The following is a 19,294-nucleotide window of genomic DNA, read 5'->3' as shown; positions in this document are numbered from 1 at the left end:
ACGTACACAAACCGTCACCGATCAGTCATCGGTGACTTGACGGTGACTGATGTGTGTGAGTGCACCCTAAAGCTCTTTTTTGACTCTGTAAGTGATAAGTTTGTTCTGGCTTAACGTTTTGCAGATCAGCTAGTCCCTAATAGATATAAATTCTTTATTGCATACAAAAGTAACTTAGAAGACGATCGCACATGCTGAGAGAAACGCCAAACATTACGAAAAAAATTGTCTACTTTTGTGAAGATTTTTAGAAGCAAATTAAATAATTATATATGGACACTCTCTGTGTGAAAACAGACTAAAAACACAGTCAATAATTGAGTTCATAGAGATGAAGTAATTATTGCACTATAAACTTTAAATACACTCAAAGGAGCAGCGTAATTGCCGTTTCGTATAAGCCCCAGTGTCGCTAGAGTATTAAAACATTTATTCCGTAGGGACAGAGGTCTCGTCATGAATAAATATCGGCAAAGGAATTTGCTGTGTCTCTTCCTTTATTATATTCAAATAATAATAAAAATGGTCGAAGTAGACTTCTTTTAAAAATGCTTTTAAGTGGTGCTATGGTAAATTTGTTTATTAATATTATTTGCGTGACACAATAAAAAGGACTTATTGTTTCGAACAAAATTATACATATTATTAAATCCTTAGAACTACACATCGGATTCTGATGCGATTTTTTTAATATATAGTGATTCAAGAGGAAGGTTTTAGTATATAATTTAACTTTTAGATTAAGCGGACGAAGCGAGTGAGATATATAATGAAGGAAATAGAGTAATTTATTACTCTAAAAATTACTCTATTCTCTAGTAAATTACTCTTTTTCCTCTAATTCCCATAATTATCTAACTCAACAGGTGTACGTAACCACGTTGCCCATTTATCTCCATAATGCCTCTGCGTTTACAGGAATACGCTTTTCTCGGTTTTTATGCGGTCATAAAAATAAGAGCACTATTTATTCTCATTAAAACGGTATAACTTGGTCTTATTCTAATTTGTTGGAATATTTATTTCATGCAATTGTTCAATGTAGAAAGGTATTGTTTGATTTATGTAAATCGTTTTTACACGGTAAGTAGGTTAAAAGAAACTATGTTATACTTTATTACCGCTTTGTTAGCTAGCTACTAGTTATTATTCTGTAGCTTTGTCAAATTTAATGCAATTCCGTTATCCGTATGAATAAAAGGTAAGTACACGTATCCATTATCACAAAATAAAATATATTTTTTCGAATAATTAACTTAAGAAAATTTCTATAACTTACTTCAACACAATTAATCAACTTCAATCCATTATTGACTAATTGTTAATCGAAACTACACTACTATTTCTTTTATTTGTCCATTCTGTACCATTTAACGATTAGTTCTTTCTAATTACATCGTAGTTCGTGACGACTTTATCCGCTTTTCTGGCTTTGCCTCACGATTCTTATTACGTAATGGCTTAATAAATAAAGTTTTAATGATTTATATTATATCGAATTATATGGGTAGGCTATATGCGGGTGTATTGATAATTATTTATATGAGAATGTCTTTTAACTTTGAAAGACGACTTTTAATTTATAGTTATTTATCTTAATAGAATTTTTCACCATACATGAATTTTAGTTTGTTGTAATTTCTTTGATTTCTTGAAACAAATAACATTTGTTTTACATAATTTAATAATAAATTATAAATAACTTACCTGTATCATCTTCATAGTGAGGAAAGAATCACTTTTCTCAGCATCGCCCAAAGGTATATCCACAAATACTTCAAGACCCTGTACAGACAATATATTTAATTGGAAAAATGAATTTACTGATAAAAATAGATACAGAAAGTAATAATATTATTTACTAGCGGTCTGCCCCGGCTTCGCGCGTGGTAAAAAGTAGCACATGTTCTTTGTCAGGGTCTAAAGATTATCTGTGCCAAATTTCATCAAAATCGGTCCAGTAGTTTATGCGTGAAAACCATACATACATACATACAAGCCTTTCCTCTTTATAATATTAGTATAGATGAAATAAAAAGTATTATTTATGAAGTTAAAATATTATAAGTAAGTACTTGATAATATTCAACAAAAATATTTATAAAAAACTACTTACAAATTCTTTTTCGTAAACAATGACAAAAAAATAATACTTTTACATACGGCTTGCATACGGCATAAGACAAATATTACTCAAAAAGATTTCATCTGACAATGACTATAGTCCTTTCCACCTAAGATGATTCCTGTGACACATCGATTTTTGACACGTGTAGAGATGTCGGTTACTGAAATCGTATCAATTGTTTCCGATAATCGATAATATTCTATATGGAAATGAAATCGATTTGAATAAAGTACCAAAATTAGTTTTTTCGGCAATTCGCCAACAATTAACTAAGGAAACTTAGCAAACAACAGCAACAAAAAGTCAACAATAACAATTAGTAACAATAACAGAATACCACGTAAAGTATCAATATAAAAATGCAACTTGTATACAAGGCTGACGCACTCGTACAGACGATTGACTCGATTGACAAACGATCACAAGATGGGCGCCGATTATATGATTTTCCAACTCTATGATTTTTCAACGATCCATTTCATGTACACGAATTGCGTTGGTATTATATTTTTGTGTTATTTTATTTTATTTTTCATTATATTAAACTAAACAATACTGGTTTTGATTTATAAGCTTAAGATGTTTCATTTTTATATTTTTGGTAATAATGCCGCCATAAAATAAAAATATTATGCACTACAATTATTTTGACTTTTTAAACATAAAATTCGTAATTCGGAACACGATGAAGTGTCACAGGAATCATCATAGGTGAAAAGGACTATAGTCAGTCAGTTCAGTCGAACAATACATACTTTCCTTACAAAATTATACACACTGCAAGCACACTATATATGTACTCAATTTACTGTGTTACTTATTGCCATAAATATAAATGAGATTGTATGCTTAAATTTTGAATAAATATTTTTACATGTAACTTTCTTTTGAAGCGTATAAGATAAAAAAATTGTCTAATCATCAAACCATTAAAAAAAAAAATATTTTACATCAACATTTATTCAATCAATTCCAACCAAATAACTGAAGTAACACTATGCAAATAACATAATATGCCTAAAGCTGATTAAATCGAGCTAAGCTTATAAATACGTTTCCAATCGCGATCAGGTGACAAAGGATAAACCGTCAAATTAATGATCCAACAAACCCTTTATATACGTGGGGTTTAGGGTGTGTTCATATTGGTTAAATTATATAGAATCGATAATAATAGTTCGTCACTATACGCTGGCAGTAGTTAGTTATTTAGTTCAATTCGTATGATATACTATCTACGCTCCGCGGTTTTACCCGCGTGGCTCCGCTTTTGTTGGTCTTAGCGTCATGATAATATTGCCTATAGTTTTCCTCGATAAATGGGCTATCTAACACCGAAAGAATTTTTCCAATCGGACCAGTAGTTTCTGAGATTAGCGCGTTCAAACAAACAAACTCTTCAGCTTTATATTATTGCTGCTGGTCCGATTTGAAAAAAAAATTTGGAAAATCCAAAAAAATTTTTTTAATAATTATTTATTAATTATTATTTTTGTTTATTTAATAGCAATTAAACCACATCGAATCAGACCCTGAAAAATGAAAGGGTTCTATTCCTGAGCATACTCAAGCGTAAGAGAAAAAAAAAAGACTCGATTAGTAAAGTATTTCGGTCGCTATCGTGTTAACAAGAAAATCCTCCGCACATACAGACACACGGACGTCCAAGATAGAACTTTTTTAAACTGTTTTTTAACTAGTTTAAATAACAAAAATGACATCAAAAATATCATGAATGTTAAAAATAGTGTTTTTTTCTTAATATGTGTGTGTATGTATTATCTTAAAAGTGCAATGTATGATACATAAAGACATTTTAAGTTTGAAAAATCAGATGTTTTGCGCGAAGTGACAGTAGTACCCACCTCAACGCTTCGCTTATGAGGCGTGCAATTATTTCGGTGTGAGATAGTCCATTTATCGAGGAAGGCTATAGGGTATATATCATAACGCTAACACCAACAGGAGCGGAGCAGTGTGAGTGAATCCGTGGGGAACAGCTAGTCCATGATAAAATGTGTGCGCGTATGCGAGTGTGCGTGCGTGTGTGTTATAAGAACAGTATAAAAATTAACAGAATCACCATTAAACATTATACCTATAGTAGAGCCATTTTAATAGGCAACATTTGACAGTTCAACAAAATTCAACAACGTAACCTAGTAACGACAACATAGAATAACATGATATTTCGTTTTGTTAGAACTGCACATTTGCTTAACTTTTTTCAATTACGATTACATATTTATTATAATAATGAACGATATAAGTAATTTTAGGATTTGATTTTACTGATAAACCATTCTAAACATAATAAACAATTTCTGATTTAAAGAACTGACGTCGCTACAATTTTGTGTCAATAAACCTTTTTTCTTTTTAAATACCAGAGACGTTACTCTAAAAATCGAAATCAGACATCTAGAATCGAATGCATTGATTACTTGGGAATAAAAATTATCATAAATTATTGACATGTGTTTCAAGTTCGATTGACAAATGTTTCAAGTCCGTATCGATTAATTCACTTTAATCGATGTTTTTATGCAGGTTACCACCCTATGAAGATAAAATTGATAGACGTCAAATGTTGCCTATTAAGGGCTTGGTCTAATAGTGCAAACAAATGCATCCTGTCATCCTATATGTAAATAATACAAATGTACTAAGGGAAAGTTGCTCCACTTAATTTTTAAAAATTAAATCATTCGTATGCATAATTTAATATTCGTAATAAGTACCAAAAATGACAATTTGAAACAATTTTCGTGAAAATTACACCGGGTGATTTTTTTTTATCAGTACACAAAATTTGCGAATACTTTCTATTGATATCTTCAACTTCATGTTTATATAACTGATCAACTTTTACAAAGAAATTTGGACGAAATATAAAAAAAAATAAGCTTTCCATACAAAATGCAGAACTCTATACATTTTTTTCGACCTAAGTTTCTTAGTGAAAGTTGTTCAGTTTAACTAATAAAACGGATAAACAAATTTTGTTTATAATAAAAAAAATGTAATGTTTGTGTTAAATGAAAACAAAAAATATTTATTTCTGACTAGCTTCCGCCCGCGACTCCGTCCGCGCGGATGTCAGTCTTCGCGTCTTCTACAGATTTATTATATTATGTGTAATATATAGATTTATATTGATAAACCTAATAAATCTTTTGCTAGCATTCTGATGCTTTATCGGTTGCACTGGATTTATCTCTTTTTTTTCAATCGCTTGAATGATATAGGATGGGTCCTTGATGGGCATCCAATGCTGAAGTCTCGAATCAATCAATTCTGACAGTAGGCAATTTATGTAAAATCTTGATAATGGTCCATCATTTTATTTTGCCTAAACGTTACATACTTTTTTATATATTCTATTTTTAACGAATTATTCACTCCAGTCCAAACAGCAAATAAGCAGACTTCTGCTTCTGCAACGTTTAGTTGTCCCTGAATTTAGAAAAAATAGTCATGATTCTTATCTATGACAAAAGTGTTATTTTTTGCATTGTATTTCAAATATTAATTTTTTTTAACCGCATCTTCCGCATTCATGTCTTTTGCCGGAATTAGACATTTAACTTCTACTAGTCCCATTTTCCCTTTTTGATATGGGAATGTATAAAGTAAATTTTTTAGATATTTCTCGTTATACTTTTAAAAAGTTATTATTGTCATTTTGCTCATTAGGTAAAGTAATTTCGATATCAGTTTTAAGTTTTTTGATACCTGCAATAATAACGTCATAATCGCCTGCACATACTTATCGATTACACCCTGTATACAATCCACCATCCACATTCATAATGTTTTCCTGTCCTCCTCTCCTTTACGCTGTTCACCGATACATTTGAAATGAGTAAATCTGCTACCACTGAAGGATGTTTCATTGTGATCAGCAAATTTTCACCACTGTTGTCAATTATTTGTTTTTCATTTTTAATCAGCAATTGGGAATCATCAGTTTTGTTTTTTGCAGATTGGTGATGTACCCTTACAATATGTCGAAAAGGGAAAGCATCAACGAATTATCGTTTTCGTCCTCTTTTTTTATTCTTCGCGTCTCTGTTACTTCTGTTTGTTTAGTTCTCAACACCCACTGAATTTTATATGTTATTGTGATCTTCCATTACATCTGAGTTTTGATGATGTGATGATAATCCATTCGTTTTAATATTGGTACTTAGAGTTGGTAGACTAAACTAGAAATGGCGGACTAAATTTGTCAGCGCGTCTGTAAGATCAGAATATAAAACCAACATCCTGCATTTATGTTACAAAATTAATAATCAAACAACATGCCGCTACGTTGAAAATGACTAGAAGAAAAAATTAAAACACCTCGGATCAATTTTGGAGTAAACAAATCATTTTCCCCGTATGGGGATTTCCCCGGATGAACTTGGGAAGTTCAAGTTCTCAATACAAGTTTATATTATATTTCGTATTTCTCAAATGAAAAATAAACATTTTTGGAACTTCAAAAAAATTATATTATAAGAAAATTTATGAGCTTACTTTAGTTTTAAAGAAATATACATCCCTTTACTGACACCCCGTAAAATAAAGAAATTGTTGCCAATCACCTTTGCAATCTATTTGGTTTCATTAACTTTATGTTCGAAGATAATTTTTTTTCTAGTAGTTACACGCGTATTTTTTTCGTTTATTTTCCATATCGAAATCAAATGTTTAAAAATACGAATATTTGCACAAAACTAAGATAAAAATAATCAATTAACAAAAATATTAAATTTAATGAAGTAGAGCAACTTTCACTTCGGTATGAAGGAAAATCGAGCGTAGAGCACACGTCAGAACGCTCCGGCCCAAGGAGCGCGACTAAAGAAATTCGCTAGGATTTTTCCTAATTATTTTAAATATTTTTTTAATATTTAAAGAATTATCAAAATTAAAAAAAAAAAAATTTTAAAGGATTAATACTCATTGGTCTTCAACCAAATCGAATAAATTAATGGAAAAAATAACTTTTAGCAGTACTTATCAATAGATTTTGTAAGGCAAAAAATGGGAAATTTCATGAATTTATAACGTTCTAATTAAGAAAATCATAAGTTTTTCGGCAATTGTATTCAGCAGTTTTTAATAACGACTATATAAGGATAATAATGCGCTGATCAGATTGTGTAAATTGTAATCGGTTGCAACGTAGTGAGTGCACAAACTTAGCTCGAAATGATTTTGGGGGAAAGAGACTTATCTTGAAGGCCTGATTAAGGTAACATAAAGTAACTTTATAAATGTGAAAAAATTCACGCGCATTGCGTATATAACACTAATTGATAAACAAGAAAAAAAAATTGAGTTTATCATTTCATTAGCCGGGAAAAAATTGTCAAATAACTTGTTGAAAACGCAATTTTGCTAGACTGCAGCCTTAAATTGGCTCCACTATAAATAAGACAGTATAAACACAGCCTAACCGAAGAAAAGCACAGGCTCAAAGAGACACGAATTGATCGACAGCCCGCTGAAACCCCTTTATGTAGTGACAATGACATATCTAACTTTGCGAAAAGCGAATTATTTTGATTCATGCTTTACACGCGTTGTTCCTTTGTGATTACATATTATCAATCATGTTTAGAGGAAATTGCTTGTGTGCGAGGAAAACATATTTCTACATGTATATTTTTTAGTTTTAAATATTAGTTCAGAAATAATGTTTTCCTAAATCGCTACATCTACGAACATACACGTACGAATATAATGATAAAATTTGCTTAAAAACAAAGACTTCTTAAATTGTATTGCAAATTGCGTAAACCTTAATTTCTAAGTTTTTCGTTGGTAATAGTTTGACTATAAGAATCTACAAAAATATAGATAAAAATGAAACGCGTGACGCGCATCACGCGTGAACGGGTGGACTGATTTCGATAATTCTTTTTTAAATATAATCCTTGAAGTACGAGGCTGGTTCTTATGTAGAGAAAACGTAAATATGTACCACGGGCGAAGCCGGGGCGCACCGCTAGTTTAACAATATTAATCAGGAGGATAGTTAATTAAAACTACTATATTTTGCAATAAATCAATTATACAACATTTTAATGATAATAATGTAATACAGAGAAACTATAAAAATTAATATCTTACCATAATAGCAGCATCAACAACCAAATATATTGGTTTGTAAGCGTGAGTCACTTTGGCGCTTGCTAAGTACATACGACGAGCACATACTTTCCGCGGCTCTAGAACAACCTAAGATACAAACAATAATGTAATTAAGAGTAAGATAAACTAGAATTGTTAATAGTTATTAATTTTATAGAATCTGGTAATCGGATGATAAAAGAAGCTAATTACAAAGTTAGAAATTTAATAATAATATTATTATTCGCCAACAAGAGCCCGTAATAACTGAAAATATTTCCGAAGTAGACATCGAAACTGAAGAATTAGACAAAATGCAGGTTGGAGGTAGATATAATAAATCTTCAGAATGCTAAACTACAGTTCGACTGATAATCATCATTTCATGTTATGAAATGAGTAAAAACTAAACAAAATAACACTGATAAAGTTAGTCAAAGTCGTATAAAATTGAATAGCACCCCAATTTACCTGAATTTCAATAGAAGCATAAGCGTCAACATCAAAGTCGTTGGGCAAAAAGGTAATCCTGAGGGAATCCTCGCCCTCTGTAAATGTTTTCTTGTTTAACATACTAAATTTGATATGACATGGTAAAAAGCAATATTTATGGGATCTTTGGAGATATTGTATTTCATATTCCTTAGCTGTTTTAGTAATGTGAAGTAGTTTTCCAGCAAATGTTAAAAAAAACATATATTCCATTGAAAAGTTACATTTGGGGTTGCATTTTTTAGAGGACGCAATTTTATTTTTTTGATGTGTAGGGGGGTTCAGTGTGAAGCTATCACCAAGTTTGTGGGGTCGCCACCCTTGTCCCACGGCCGCCATCTTGAAAATAGCGGTTGATATGGTTTTTACGATATATCTCTTTACCTATTTATTTGATAAAAAAAATTGTTAACATTGTTTGTTGCAAATTAAATTCTCTACAACTTTGGTCCAGTAACTTTTTGTCGTAGAACTATAAATAAAAAAGTTATAAGCGAAAATGTTCAGAAATTAGAGATATTTTTATTTTTCAGTAATACTTTTTTTTATCATTTTACGAAGAAATAATATGAGACCATTATTGTAGATTGTTTTTTGAGGAACAACTTTTATATACCTACAACATTTTTTCATTAAGAAAGAAAGAAGAAAGAAAAAATATTTATTGCCACATTTACACACTTAACAACTACTTATATTACTAAAAAAAAAACATACACTAAGTAGTAACATGGCAATCGGGTCAGACTCAGCCGTGCTGTCGGGCTTTAACGCCTGAGCAGCGCTGATTTTCAGTCTGCCCGTTTGTTTTTATTTCCGAGGCTCACTATACATGTAAATACAAATACCAACCAAAAAAACATTCTTACAGTTCTAAAAAGATAATAAAAATAACAATATAATATAATATAAATAACAGATATTGATATAGATATAACGATTATATTAAATAAAATAAAATAAACAGGTATCTATGTACATAATTCGTTACTTAAATAGTTACTAAGAACATATAAATACATACATAGAAGGATACAATCTATTATACATTCGCAATCCACAATTTGCTCAATGCTTTATTGGGGTGTCCAGCTCGATATTTGTTTATTCAAAAGTATCACTTTGTATTTGTGCTTGAACGATATATATGACATATTAAGTTTCAAGGGTGGAGGAAGGTCATTCCAAATCTTCGAGGCAGAGTACTTGAAACCACCCTTAAAACCCGACGTGTGGTGCTTCGGTATTACCAATGCATTGCTACTTCTACCTCGTGTATTCTTACCATGGTAATCCTGGGTCCATTTCAATTTTTCATAGAGGTAGACAGGAACTCCAGTGTGTACCAATCTATGTACCAGACCTGCTAGATGTAACTGTCTACGACCGGCCATCTTTAGGATCCTTCGGTTATTTAGGTAAGGCGTTATATGTGCACGCTTTGGTATACCGAAGCAGAAACGAGCACACGCATTCTGTACACGCTGTATTGCTCGCTCAGTTTTAGCGTACAAGCGGGGACCATATACCGTATCACAGTAGTTAAAGTGGGACAGAATCAATGACTCTGTAAGCATTATTCTGGACCGCTCTGATAGATCTTGCCTGAGACCATACAAGACTTTCAATCTGTAAAAGGCATTTCTGATAGTGAGATTTATATGATCGTCATATTTAAGCTGCCCATCCAAAACTATGCCGAGATTCTTAGCCCTATCCACCTCAACCAACTGTTTATTATCGATCTTTAATTCCAAATTAAGATTTTTTATTTTTTTATTTGATTTTTTGTACCTAATACAATGTATTTGGATTTGGATCCATTAAGTAACAAAGCATTCTGTTTAGCCCATAATGACACCCGTTCCAAATCTTCGTTTATTTGACGCTCTGTGATTATTGATTTTTTGGGGTCTATAGGATAATATAACTGAGTGTCATCGGCATACAAGTGTACTTTACCGTGTTTTATGTGTTTTATCAGGTCAGTAGTGTACAATGTGAATAAAACCGGACTGAGTATTGAGCCCTGAGGACAACCACGCGGAGTTGGCTCAGTTCTTGAATAATTTAAACTTCCTTCATTTTCGGTGACAACAAACTGTTTTCTATCGGACAGATAGGATCTGAACCAACCACTAGCATTTGAATTAACACCGTAGTACTTTAATTTTGGCTAACAAAAGTTCCTTATCGATGGAGTCAAACGCACGAGTGAAGTCCAATAAAATCATAATACTACCCATCCCATTATCACTGTCTGATATGACATCATCAGTTACGTGTGCTAAAGCTGTAGCTGTGCCATGCTTCGCTCGAAATCCCAATTGAACATTTGGTAGGATTTTTTCACTGTCTAAAAATTTTACTAATTGATTACAAACTACTCGCTCAATAATTTTTGATAAAACAGGTAGTATACTGACGGCCCGTAAATCATTCAGTCCCTCTACAATTGGTTTTTTTGGCAAAGGCTTTATCTTAGCAGTTTTCCAAGCATCCGGAAATGTTCGGGTAGATATAGATGTGTTAACCATCCGTGTTATGATTGGTAGAGTTACAGATAAAGTCATCCTTATCATATCAATATTAATTGTATCTTGGCCAGCCGCGTTCGTTTGTATACCTGATAGATTTTTTACTTGATCTATTGTACATGACTCTAAATTGAATTTATTACTTACACCGAAATTATTATTGTTATAAAAATTAATTAGATTTTTATCTATCATTGTTTGCCCGGGTACATCAAGGAAGAATTTATTAATAGCATTGGCGTCGTTTAAATGGTGCGGTAAACTATATGTATCCCTATTTTTTCCAGTAATCGAAAATTGACGTAAAAAATTCCACATTGCTTTCGGGTTGCATTTGTTATTATTTACATACTCGGTGAAGAAAGCCGTTTTTTCTCGTCTCAAAGCACTAATGACCGAATTACGTAAGTCTTGATAAAAGCGATAGTGTGCGTCGTTCTTAGTTTTTCGCGCCCTTATTAGTGCTTTGTCTCGTAGTAACATCATGGTCCTTACCGTATTCGTGACCCAAGGACGCGGCGATGAATAAATCTTAATTTTCTTTATTGGAGCGTGTTTATCAAACAATTTATTTAAAAGTTGGTTAAAAATGTTTGTCATTTCGTTCATGTCTTTCGCGTATTGTACTGAGTTCCAAGGTGAAGAAACTAAATCTTTATTAAATGTCATTAAGTAAATAGCTAAGATTTTACAGCGCTCCGAAGTGAGTACTATTTTTCAGTACTCTAAACTATACAGTATACATATATTATGGGTGTACTAATAATAATTTGTCATCAGTTATTGTTTTTAATAATTAATAATTAATTTTGCAATATTATTAATAATTAATTATTGACTGAACTGACTTGAAGTCTGGAAGCGCGTTTTTTTTACGTCGAAAAGCAGGGCTGAAATGTTCTGCAGTGTGCTTCCATTGTTCTGGAGTCTGGGAAAAGAGCCAATAGCCATTAAATGTATAGTTAGGAGTACTGAAAAATAGTACTCACTTCAGAGCGCTGTAAAACCTTAGCTATTGACGTAATGAAAAAATGTTGTATATGAAAGTTGTTCCTCGAAAAACAATCTACAAAAATGGTCTGATATCATTTCTTCGTAAAATGATAAAAAAAAGTTTTATTGAAAAATATAAAAAGCTCTAATTTCTGAACGTTTTCGCTTATAACTTTTTTATTTATAGTTCTACGACAAAAAGTTACTGGAGAAAAGTTGTAGAAAATTTAATTTGCAACAAATAATGCTAACATTTTTTTTTATCAGATAAATAGTTTAAGAGATATATCGTAAAAACCATTTCAACCGCTATTTTCAAGATGGCGGCCGTGGGACAAGGATGGCAACCCCACAAACTTGGTTTTAGCTACTCACTGACCCCCCCTACACATCAAAAACATAAAATTGCGTCCTCTAAAAACTGCAAGGTTAGGCCTAAAAAATGTAACATTTCAATGGAGTAATATTTAAGTTTGCGTGTGTGCGTAAAATGCGTGCATACGTTCGTGTGTGCGTGCGTGCGTACTTGTGTGTTATAAATAAGTGTTTCTAATAAATTAACAGTTTAAAAGCCAACGGTATTGAATGTAGGAAAAAAATTATAAATAAAATTAAAATTAAATAATAATATGTAACTTAAAAACAATCTTTTTTGTGTGCATGCTTGTGTGTGGTGTTGAATGGAGTGCCTGGCCAAAACTTAACATTTAAATAATTTTTAGAATAGAATTACACTATAAATAAATGTCATGAATGTCACTAACCGATAGGTTTCTGCCACTTCACAGTAGTCGGTATTGGCGTTAAGTTAGTACATTTGAGTATATAGCAACTCTTAAAGCCCACAGTTAGGGCAAAACTGGGACGCAATACCGCTCTGTAGTCTTGTGAATTGAGGTCTAAGGAGCATACTTTACCTGCAAATAATTATACAATTTAATGTTGTAATTTCATTGGAAAATGGGCAAATAAAGATGATAATAACTAATTTTGTATTATACAGGGTGTCCCAAGAAGTTTGGATATACTGAAGCCAAGAATTTTCCGGGGATTTTCCAGGCATTTTCCAGATATTTTCCAGACATTTTCACGCATTTTCCGGATATTTTCCAGGGATTTTCCTGGGATTTTCCACGGTTTTTCCGGAAATTTCCACGCATTTTCCGAATATTTTCCAGAAATTTATGAGCATTTCCCGGGGATTTTCCGGATGTTTCCCAGACATTTTCCAGACATTTCCCTGGCATTTTCCGGGATTTTCTACGCATTTCACAGACATTTTCCGGACATTTCTCAGGCATTTTCCGGGGATTTTCCAGGCATTTTCCGGATATTTTCCAGACATTTTCACGCATTTTCCGGATATTTTCCAGGGATTTTCCACGGTTTTCCGGAAATTTCCACGCATTTTCCGGATATTTTCCAGACATTTTCCGAGCATTTTCCGGGGATTTTCCGGACATTTTCACGCATTTTCTGGACATTTTCACGCATTTTCCGGATATTTTCCAAGGATTTTCCACGGTTTTTCCGGAAATTTCCACGCATTTTCCGGATATTTTCCAGACATTTTCCGAACATTTCCCTGGCATTTTCCGGGATTTTCCACGCATTTCCCAGACATTTTCCGGGCATTGGAAATGGTGAATAAACTTTTGTCTGTATTTTTTAAAATCAATTATTGAAAAGTGCAATTAAAGCAGATACCGAGCTGAAACCGATACAGACCGACATGACGTTGTTATAACGAATATGATTCATGGACCGTGTGAAACCATCAACCACCAAACACCATGCACGGTTGACAGCGAGTTTACCAAAAGGTATCCACGAAAATTGATGGCAGTGACCATAACAGGCAACTGAAACGGAAAATTTATATAAGTCAGGAAAAATCCATGTCGGGAAAATTACGATAAGTCAGGAAATTTTCTATAAGTCAGGAAAATTTCCATAAGCCGGGAAAATTTCTATAAGGTGGAAAATTTCCATAAGAAAGGAAAATTTCTATAAGCCAGGAAAATTTCTATACGTCAGGAAAAATTCTATAAGCCAGGAAAATTTATATGCTTCGGGAAAATTTCCATAAGCCAGCAAAATTTCTATAAGGCAGCAAAATTTCTATACGACAGGAAAATTTCTATACGCCAGGAAAATTTCGATAAGACAGGAAAATTTCGATAAGCCAGGAAATTTCTATACGTCAGGAAAAATACTGCTGAACCGATTACAATGATATTTAGCACACATATAGAAGGTAACTTGGATTAACACATAGGGTAGGTTTTTTCCCGGAAATCCCACGGGAACGGGAACTATGCGGGTTTTCCTTTGAAAACGCGGGCGAAGCCGCGGGCGGAAAAATAGTATTATATAAAAAAAAGTGTGCGTGTACACACATAAGAAGTGAAAAAAAAAAAAAAATTTACTATATACAATATTCAGAAATACGTTAGTCTAACACACGATTTGGACTTAGGCGGATTTTGATTGGGACATAAAGAGTTTGAGGTTTATTCTTATAAATTTTGAATTCACAAAATCATAATTGAACAGGTGTTCAATTATGATGACCAATCAAGCAAACACAAACCTTACGCTCTCAGGTTAAAGGTTTACAATCCCTAAGGACGGCGGTCATTGCACCTGTGCGAGCAAGACACATTATATTTACGCGGGAGTGACAGTGACAGGACTGACAGGTAATAACAGGTTAATGTACGAAATTCTTCCTGCTCCGCGACCGGACTTTACACACACTCACAGCGCGCTCTATCCCCCCCACAGCTGCGCACCCCCACCACCACGCGGGGAGCGAGCACGCGGTACAGCAGCAGTGTTGCACGAGCACTAGTGCCCGCTGCAGTGTGTATAGTGCACACGTCCGCTTGTGTCCTGTGCACTTGTACTAGTGTCGCTACCGGCCCGTCCGTCTGTGTGCAAGAAGAGATGGTAAAATTAACAAATAATTTTAAAAATAAATATTACAAATTTAAGCCAGTGATTTGTTTTGAACAGGTTTAGATTGAAGTGTAAGTGAATCCATTTAATTAATAAATATTATGCGTATTACACAAAAAATATTAACAAGAAAAAGAAATAATCAATACATTAAAATTATAATATCTATAAACATACTGTCCAATACACTAACAAGCTACATCAACTATACCCATAAGAAATGGTCCAATACACTAACAAGCTACACATCAACTATACTTATAAAAAATGGTCCAATACAGTCACAAGCTACATATCAACTTTACCTATAAGAAATGGTCCAATACACTTACAAGCTACACATCAACTTTACCTGTAAGAAATGGTCCAATACACTAACAAGCTACATCAACTATACCTATAAGAAATGGTCCAATACACTTACAAGCTACACATCAACTATACCTATAAGAAATGGTCCAATACACTAACAGGCTACACATCAACTTTACCTATAGGAAATGGTCCAATACACTAACAAGCTACACATCAACTTTACCTATAAGAAATGGTCCAATACACTAACAAGCTACACATCAACTTTACCTATAGGAAATGGTCCAATACACTAACAAGCTACACATAAACTATACCTATAAGAAATGGTCCAATACACTAACAGGCTACACATCAACTATAGCTATAACATGTGGTCCGATACAATAACAAGCTACACAAACTCACATCGGGCGCCACCACACTATACTTCAGCACCTTCCTCTCCCCGCCCCCCAGCCCCCCCCTGGAAGGCCCCAACACCGCACACGCACAGGTCCGCTCCCCGCACCGCACGCAGGGCGGGCGGGTCGCACACACCCGTGCGGGGGAGCGCCCGCTGAGCCAACGCACGCAGCGGGCCCACCAGTGGATCTGTATCATATAATAATTATACTGGCTTTCCGCCCGCGGCTTCGCCCGCGATTTCAAAAAAAGACCCGTGGATGGAAAGTTGCCAAGATTGCATCAGGATCTATACATATTATATGACAAGTAACCATTTTATAGACCAACCAGAAGCAAACCCCTACCAAAAAAGAGCGTGTGTGCTGAAAACACGTGTCAGAAGAGAAACTTCTTTAGAAAAATTCAAAGATACCAAAATCATCGCCTCACGTGACTGTATTGCCATGACGCGACCTTGAAATTTTACTCACAACGCCTAAAGAAGTTTCACTTCAAAAATCTATTACTCACAACGCCTAAAGAAATTTCACTTCAAAAATCTATTAAATACTTACGTGCTCATACGTATCATTATGCAGAACGAGTTCAGTTTGAACCCTGGCCCCTGGCGGGAAAATGCCTAACCATTGAACAGCTGGACGTAACGCCGGGTGTCGAGTATTATAGCTCCTCTCTATAACGCTTGCTGATTTCCATTCCTTGTTGTCTGCTATCAATCTGTTAAGTGTTTGTATTGTCAAATCAGCAGGAATTATTGCTATTAAGCTTCTCAATGTTCAAATATAAGCAATTTTTTTTAGGTAGCAATTCTAGAAAATACATTCAAACTTTTATGAATAATATTTTACGAAATTGGTGAAGCGATGCATGAAAATTACCTAGCATAATAATTGCCATGGGCAAACCAAACCTTTTAAAATATAATATTGGCTAGATATTTTTTATCTTTTGGAGTGTTAAAATGCTGAAATTCGAATTCGTTATATGGCTTTTAAGACACTGCTTTAACTAGCAAAATAAGAATGTAGTAACAGACAAAATACATTGAGTCGTGCCCGTTTTGATTTTTTTTTTGTTTAATTTTTTCTTCTTTAATCAACTCAATAATTAATACTCACTCAATAATATCAGTTTTCGGATAATGATTCGGCAGCAAAGGCATTTGCAGTTGGAAGTTTGTCGGTATAGACTCCCCTGGTATTAAATTCATTTTCTTTGGTACGGGTACATTCCAGTTCGCTTTTATACCACTAACACCGTATAACTGTGTAGCTTGGAGACAAATGTCTGTTGATTTTATCCTGCAATATTAGAATGAGTAAGTTTTATAGGGTTAAATAATGTTTAGTAAAAATACGATAAAAACCAGAATGTTCGATATCTTCTCATGTTATCTTTGAAATGTGCATTTCCCTGCTATATACTTTATTTATGATAGCTGTGCCGCGCAGTTTCACCTGCAGACGAACCCGCGGAAAAATCAAGTATTTCTACAAGTCATGTGTTATTCTGGTACATAAGCTATATTGCTGTCAAGTATAGTAAAATCCATTCATCCGACAAACTTTCACTTTACTTTTATTATTAAAATGAGATATCTACCAAAATATTGGAAGTACTTTCTGTGAAAAAAATTAAATCCGAACCTTCTAGAATGTGCAAGCCTCAATATAGGTGGGTCTAGTACAAATCGAATTGGCACTACTTCCCACCACACTTCTAGCTGACAACACACTATGTCGCACACTTCTCTTGACCAACTCTGCAAAAGGGGGTATTGCTGATTGTTGTTTTAGAAGTGGAATTCACTTGTGAGTTGTTCTTGTTTTTTTTTAAGTGTGTATTTGATGGTAGATAAAGTGTTAATTAATGCAGATATACGATTGTGTTTTGGATCAAGAGAATAAAATAATGTATTATTGAACTTTTTCACAGTTATACGACGTTAAAAGTCTGTTTTTAATAAAAAACGTCTCTTTTAAAAGTCTCTTTTCAGTTGATGAAATTTTAAGCTATTGCATAGTTTCTATCGCGGGCCTTGAGCGCGGGGACCGAATCCAGAAATTCCGTAACGAAAAAACTTCACGCTCCCCACTCCGACGGGCGCGGAGGTGTGGCTTGAAGGCATAGCATGCAATAGCTTTACCGCGGCAGTCCCCGAGTGCCACACGTCTTTTTTATTCTTATAGGTGATAGATTTATATTTACAGAAAAGATTTATATTTACAGAAATAATTTTACAGTCTGTATGTTTGACTGTAAAATTATTTTGGTTGCAATAATATTTTCAGTTTATATGCGATAAGTTTTTACTTATTAATAAAATATATACTTACTGGACAAACTCCCGGTATAGCTTCTTCCTCGATGACGTCAGTCTTAACAATCATCGGATCATAGTTCGGTGGGAAGCTTTCCTTTGGTATCATTTTGAGGATTAACCTTAAATACAATTTTTATGGGTGCATTTACATGACATTTTTATGATTCTCATTTAATAAGGGCCGTCTCATTTAATATCTTGTTCGACTTCGCCCGGTCTAACACAGTGATTTTGAACTTAATAATATAAATGCGAAAGTTTGTTTGTTTGTTCCTTTTTTACGTCACAACAAAGCAATTCTATGGTAATGTTTGTTATGTTGTGTCTGGTGATATCTAGGAGGTAAGAGTGTTACAGGCCTAGTGTCTAGAGATAATTAAAAGGCTAGAGAGCGATATAAGCCACTTTTTATGTAACACCAGCAAACCGGGCGAACTCCGTTTCGCCACCAGAGACACCTTTTCTTTGCTATAAACCTCACGGAGCCCGAGACCTTTCCAACGAATGCAAAACCGTGGAAATCGGTTCGTGCGTTCTGGAGTTATAGCGTCAGGAATGAAAATCCGACTTATTTTTATATAGTAGAAGATCTCCTTCCCATGGCTATTTACGACCACACGAGCAAAGTCAGACACCCCAGTTAGTACTAACATAAGCATAGCCCGTCCCACGCCCAACACTGGTCCTACATCTGGGACTCGCACGAGCAACTGTGTTGTGGTCCGTGGGAACAAGCGTCCGACTTCCCATGATAACTTTCTCTAACCACACGAGCAAAGTCACACACCCCTAATACTAACATAAGCACAGCCCGTCCCACGCCCAACACTGGTCCCACATCTGGGACTCGCACGAGCAACTGTGTTGTGGTCCGTGGGAACAAGCGGCCCAGCGCTGGTTCCACGCGGACCGATCTTGCGTCCATGTTTGGTTTACCGTCCATCTAGTATCGATTAATTATTATAATTATTATGAAAATAAGTTATTCGACAACTTCAAATTTTGACGTAT

At 34.1% G+C, this 19,294-nt stretch overlaps 1 protein-coding gene and 1 long non-coding RNA gene across 2 annotated transcripts in view; one reads left to right on the top strand and one right to left on the bottom strand.

Moving 5' to 3' along the window:
* The window catches only part of LOC149483179 (uncharacterized), a 54,160-nt gene extending 38,162 nt beyond the window's left edge, over window positions 1-15,998 (bottom strand). The window contains exons 1-6 of the mRNA XM_089702145.1: window positions 15,961-15,998; window positions 15,041-15,209; window positions 13,041-13,193; window positions 8,726-8,802; window positions 8,255-8,362; window positions 1,708-1,785 (exon numbers count right to left, since the gene is read on the bottom strand). Coding sequence (XP_089558271.1) covers window positions 1,708-1,785; window positions 8,255-8,326 — 150 coding nt within the window. The 5' untranslated portion in view covers window positions 8,327-8,362; window positions 8,726-8,802; window positions 13,041-13,193; window positions 15,041-15,209; window positions 15,961-15,998. The remainder of the gene's footprint in view (window positions 1-1,707; window positions 1,786-8,254; window positions 8,363-8,725; window positions 8,803-13,040; window positions 13,194-15,040; window positions 15,210-15,960) is intronic.
* The window catches only part of LOC149483177 (uncharacterized), a 132,978-nt gene that overhangs the window by 91,204 nt on the left and 22,480 nt on the right, over window positions 1-19,294 (top strand). The window lies entirely within an intron of this gene.

The sequence above is a fragment of the Colias philodice genome, chromosome 13, assembly GCF_061535455.1.
Source record: "Colias philodice isolate Cphi_HAF_F1 chromosome 13, ilColPhil1 Martin Lab GWU primary, whole genome shotgun sequence".
NCBI lineage: Eukaryota > Metazoa > Arthropoda > Insecta > Lepidoptera > Pieridae > Colias > Colias philodice.
The sequence above is the reverse complement of the archived record's forward strand: the minus strand, read 5'-3'. Positions and strand labels throughout refer to the sequence as shown.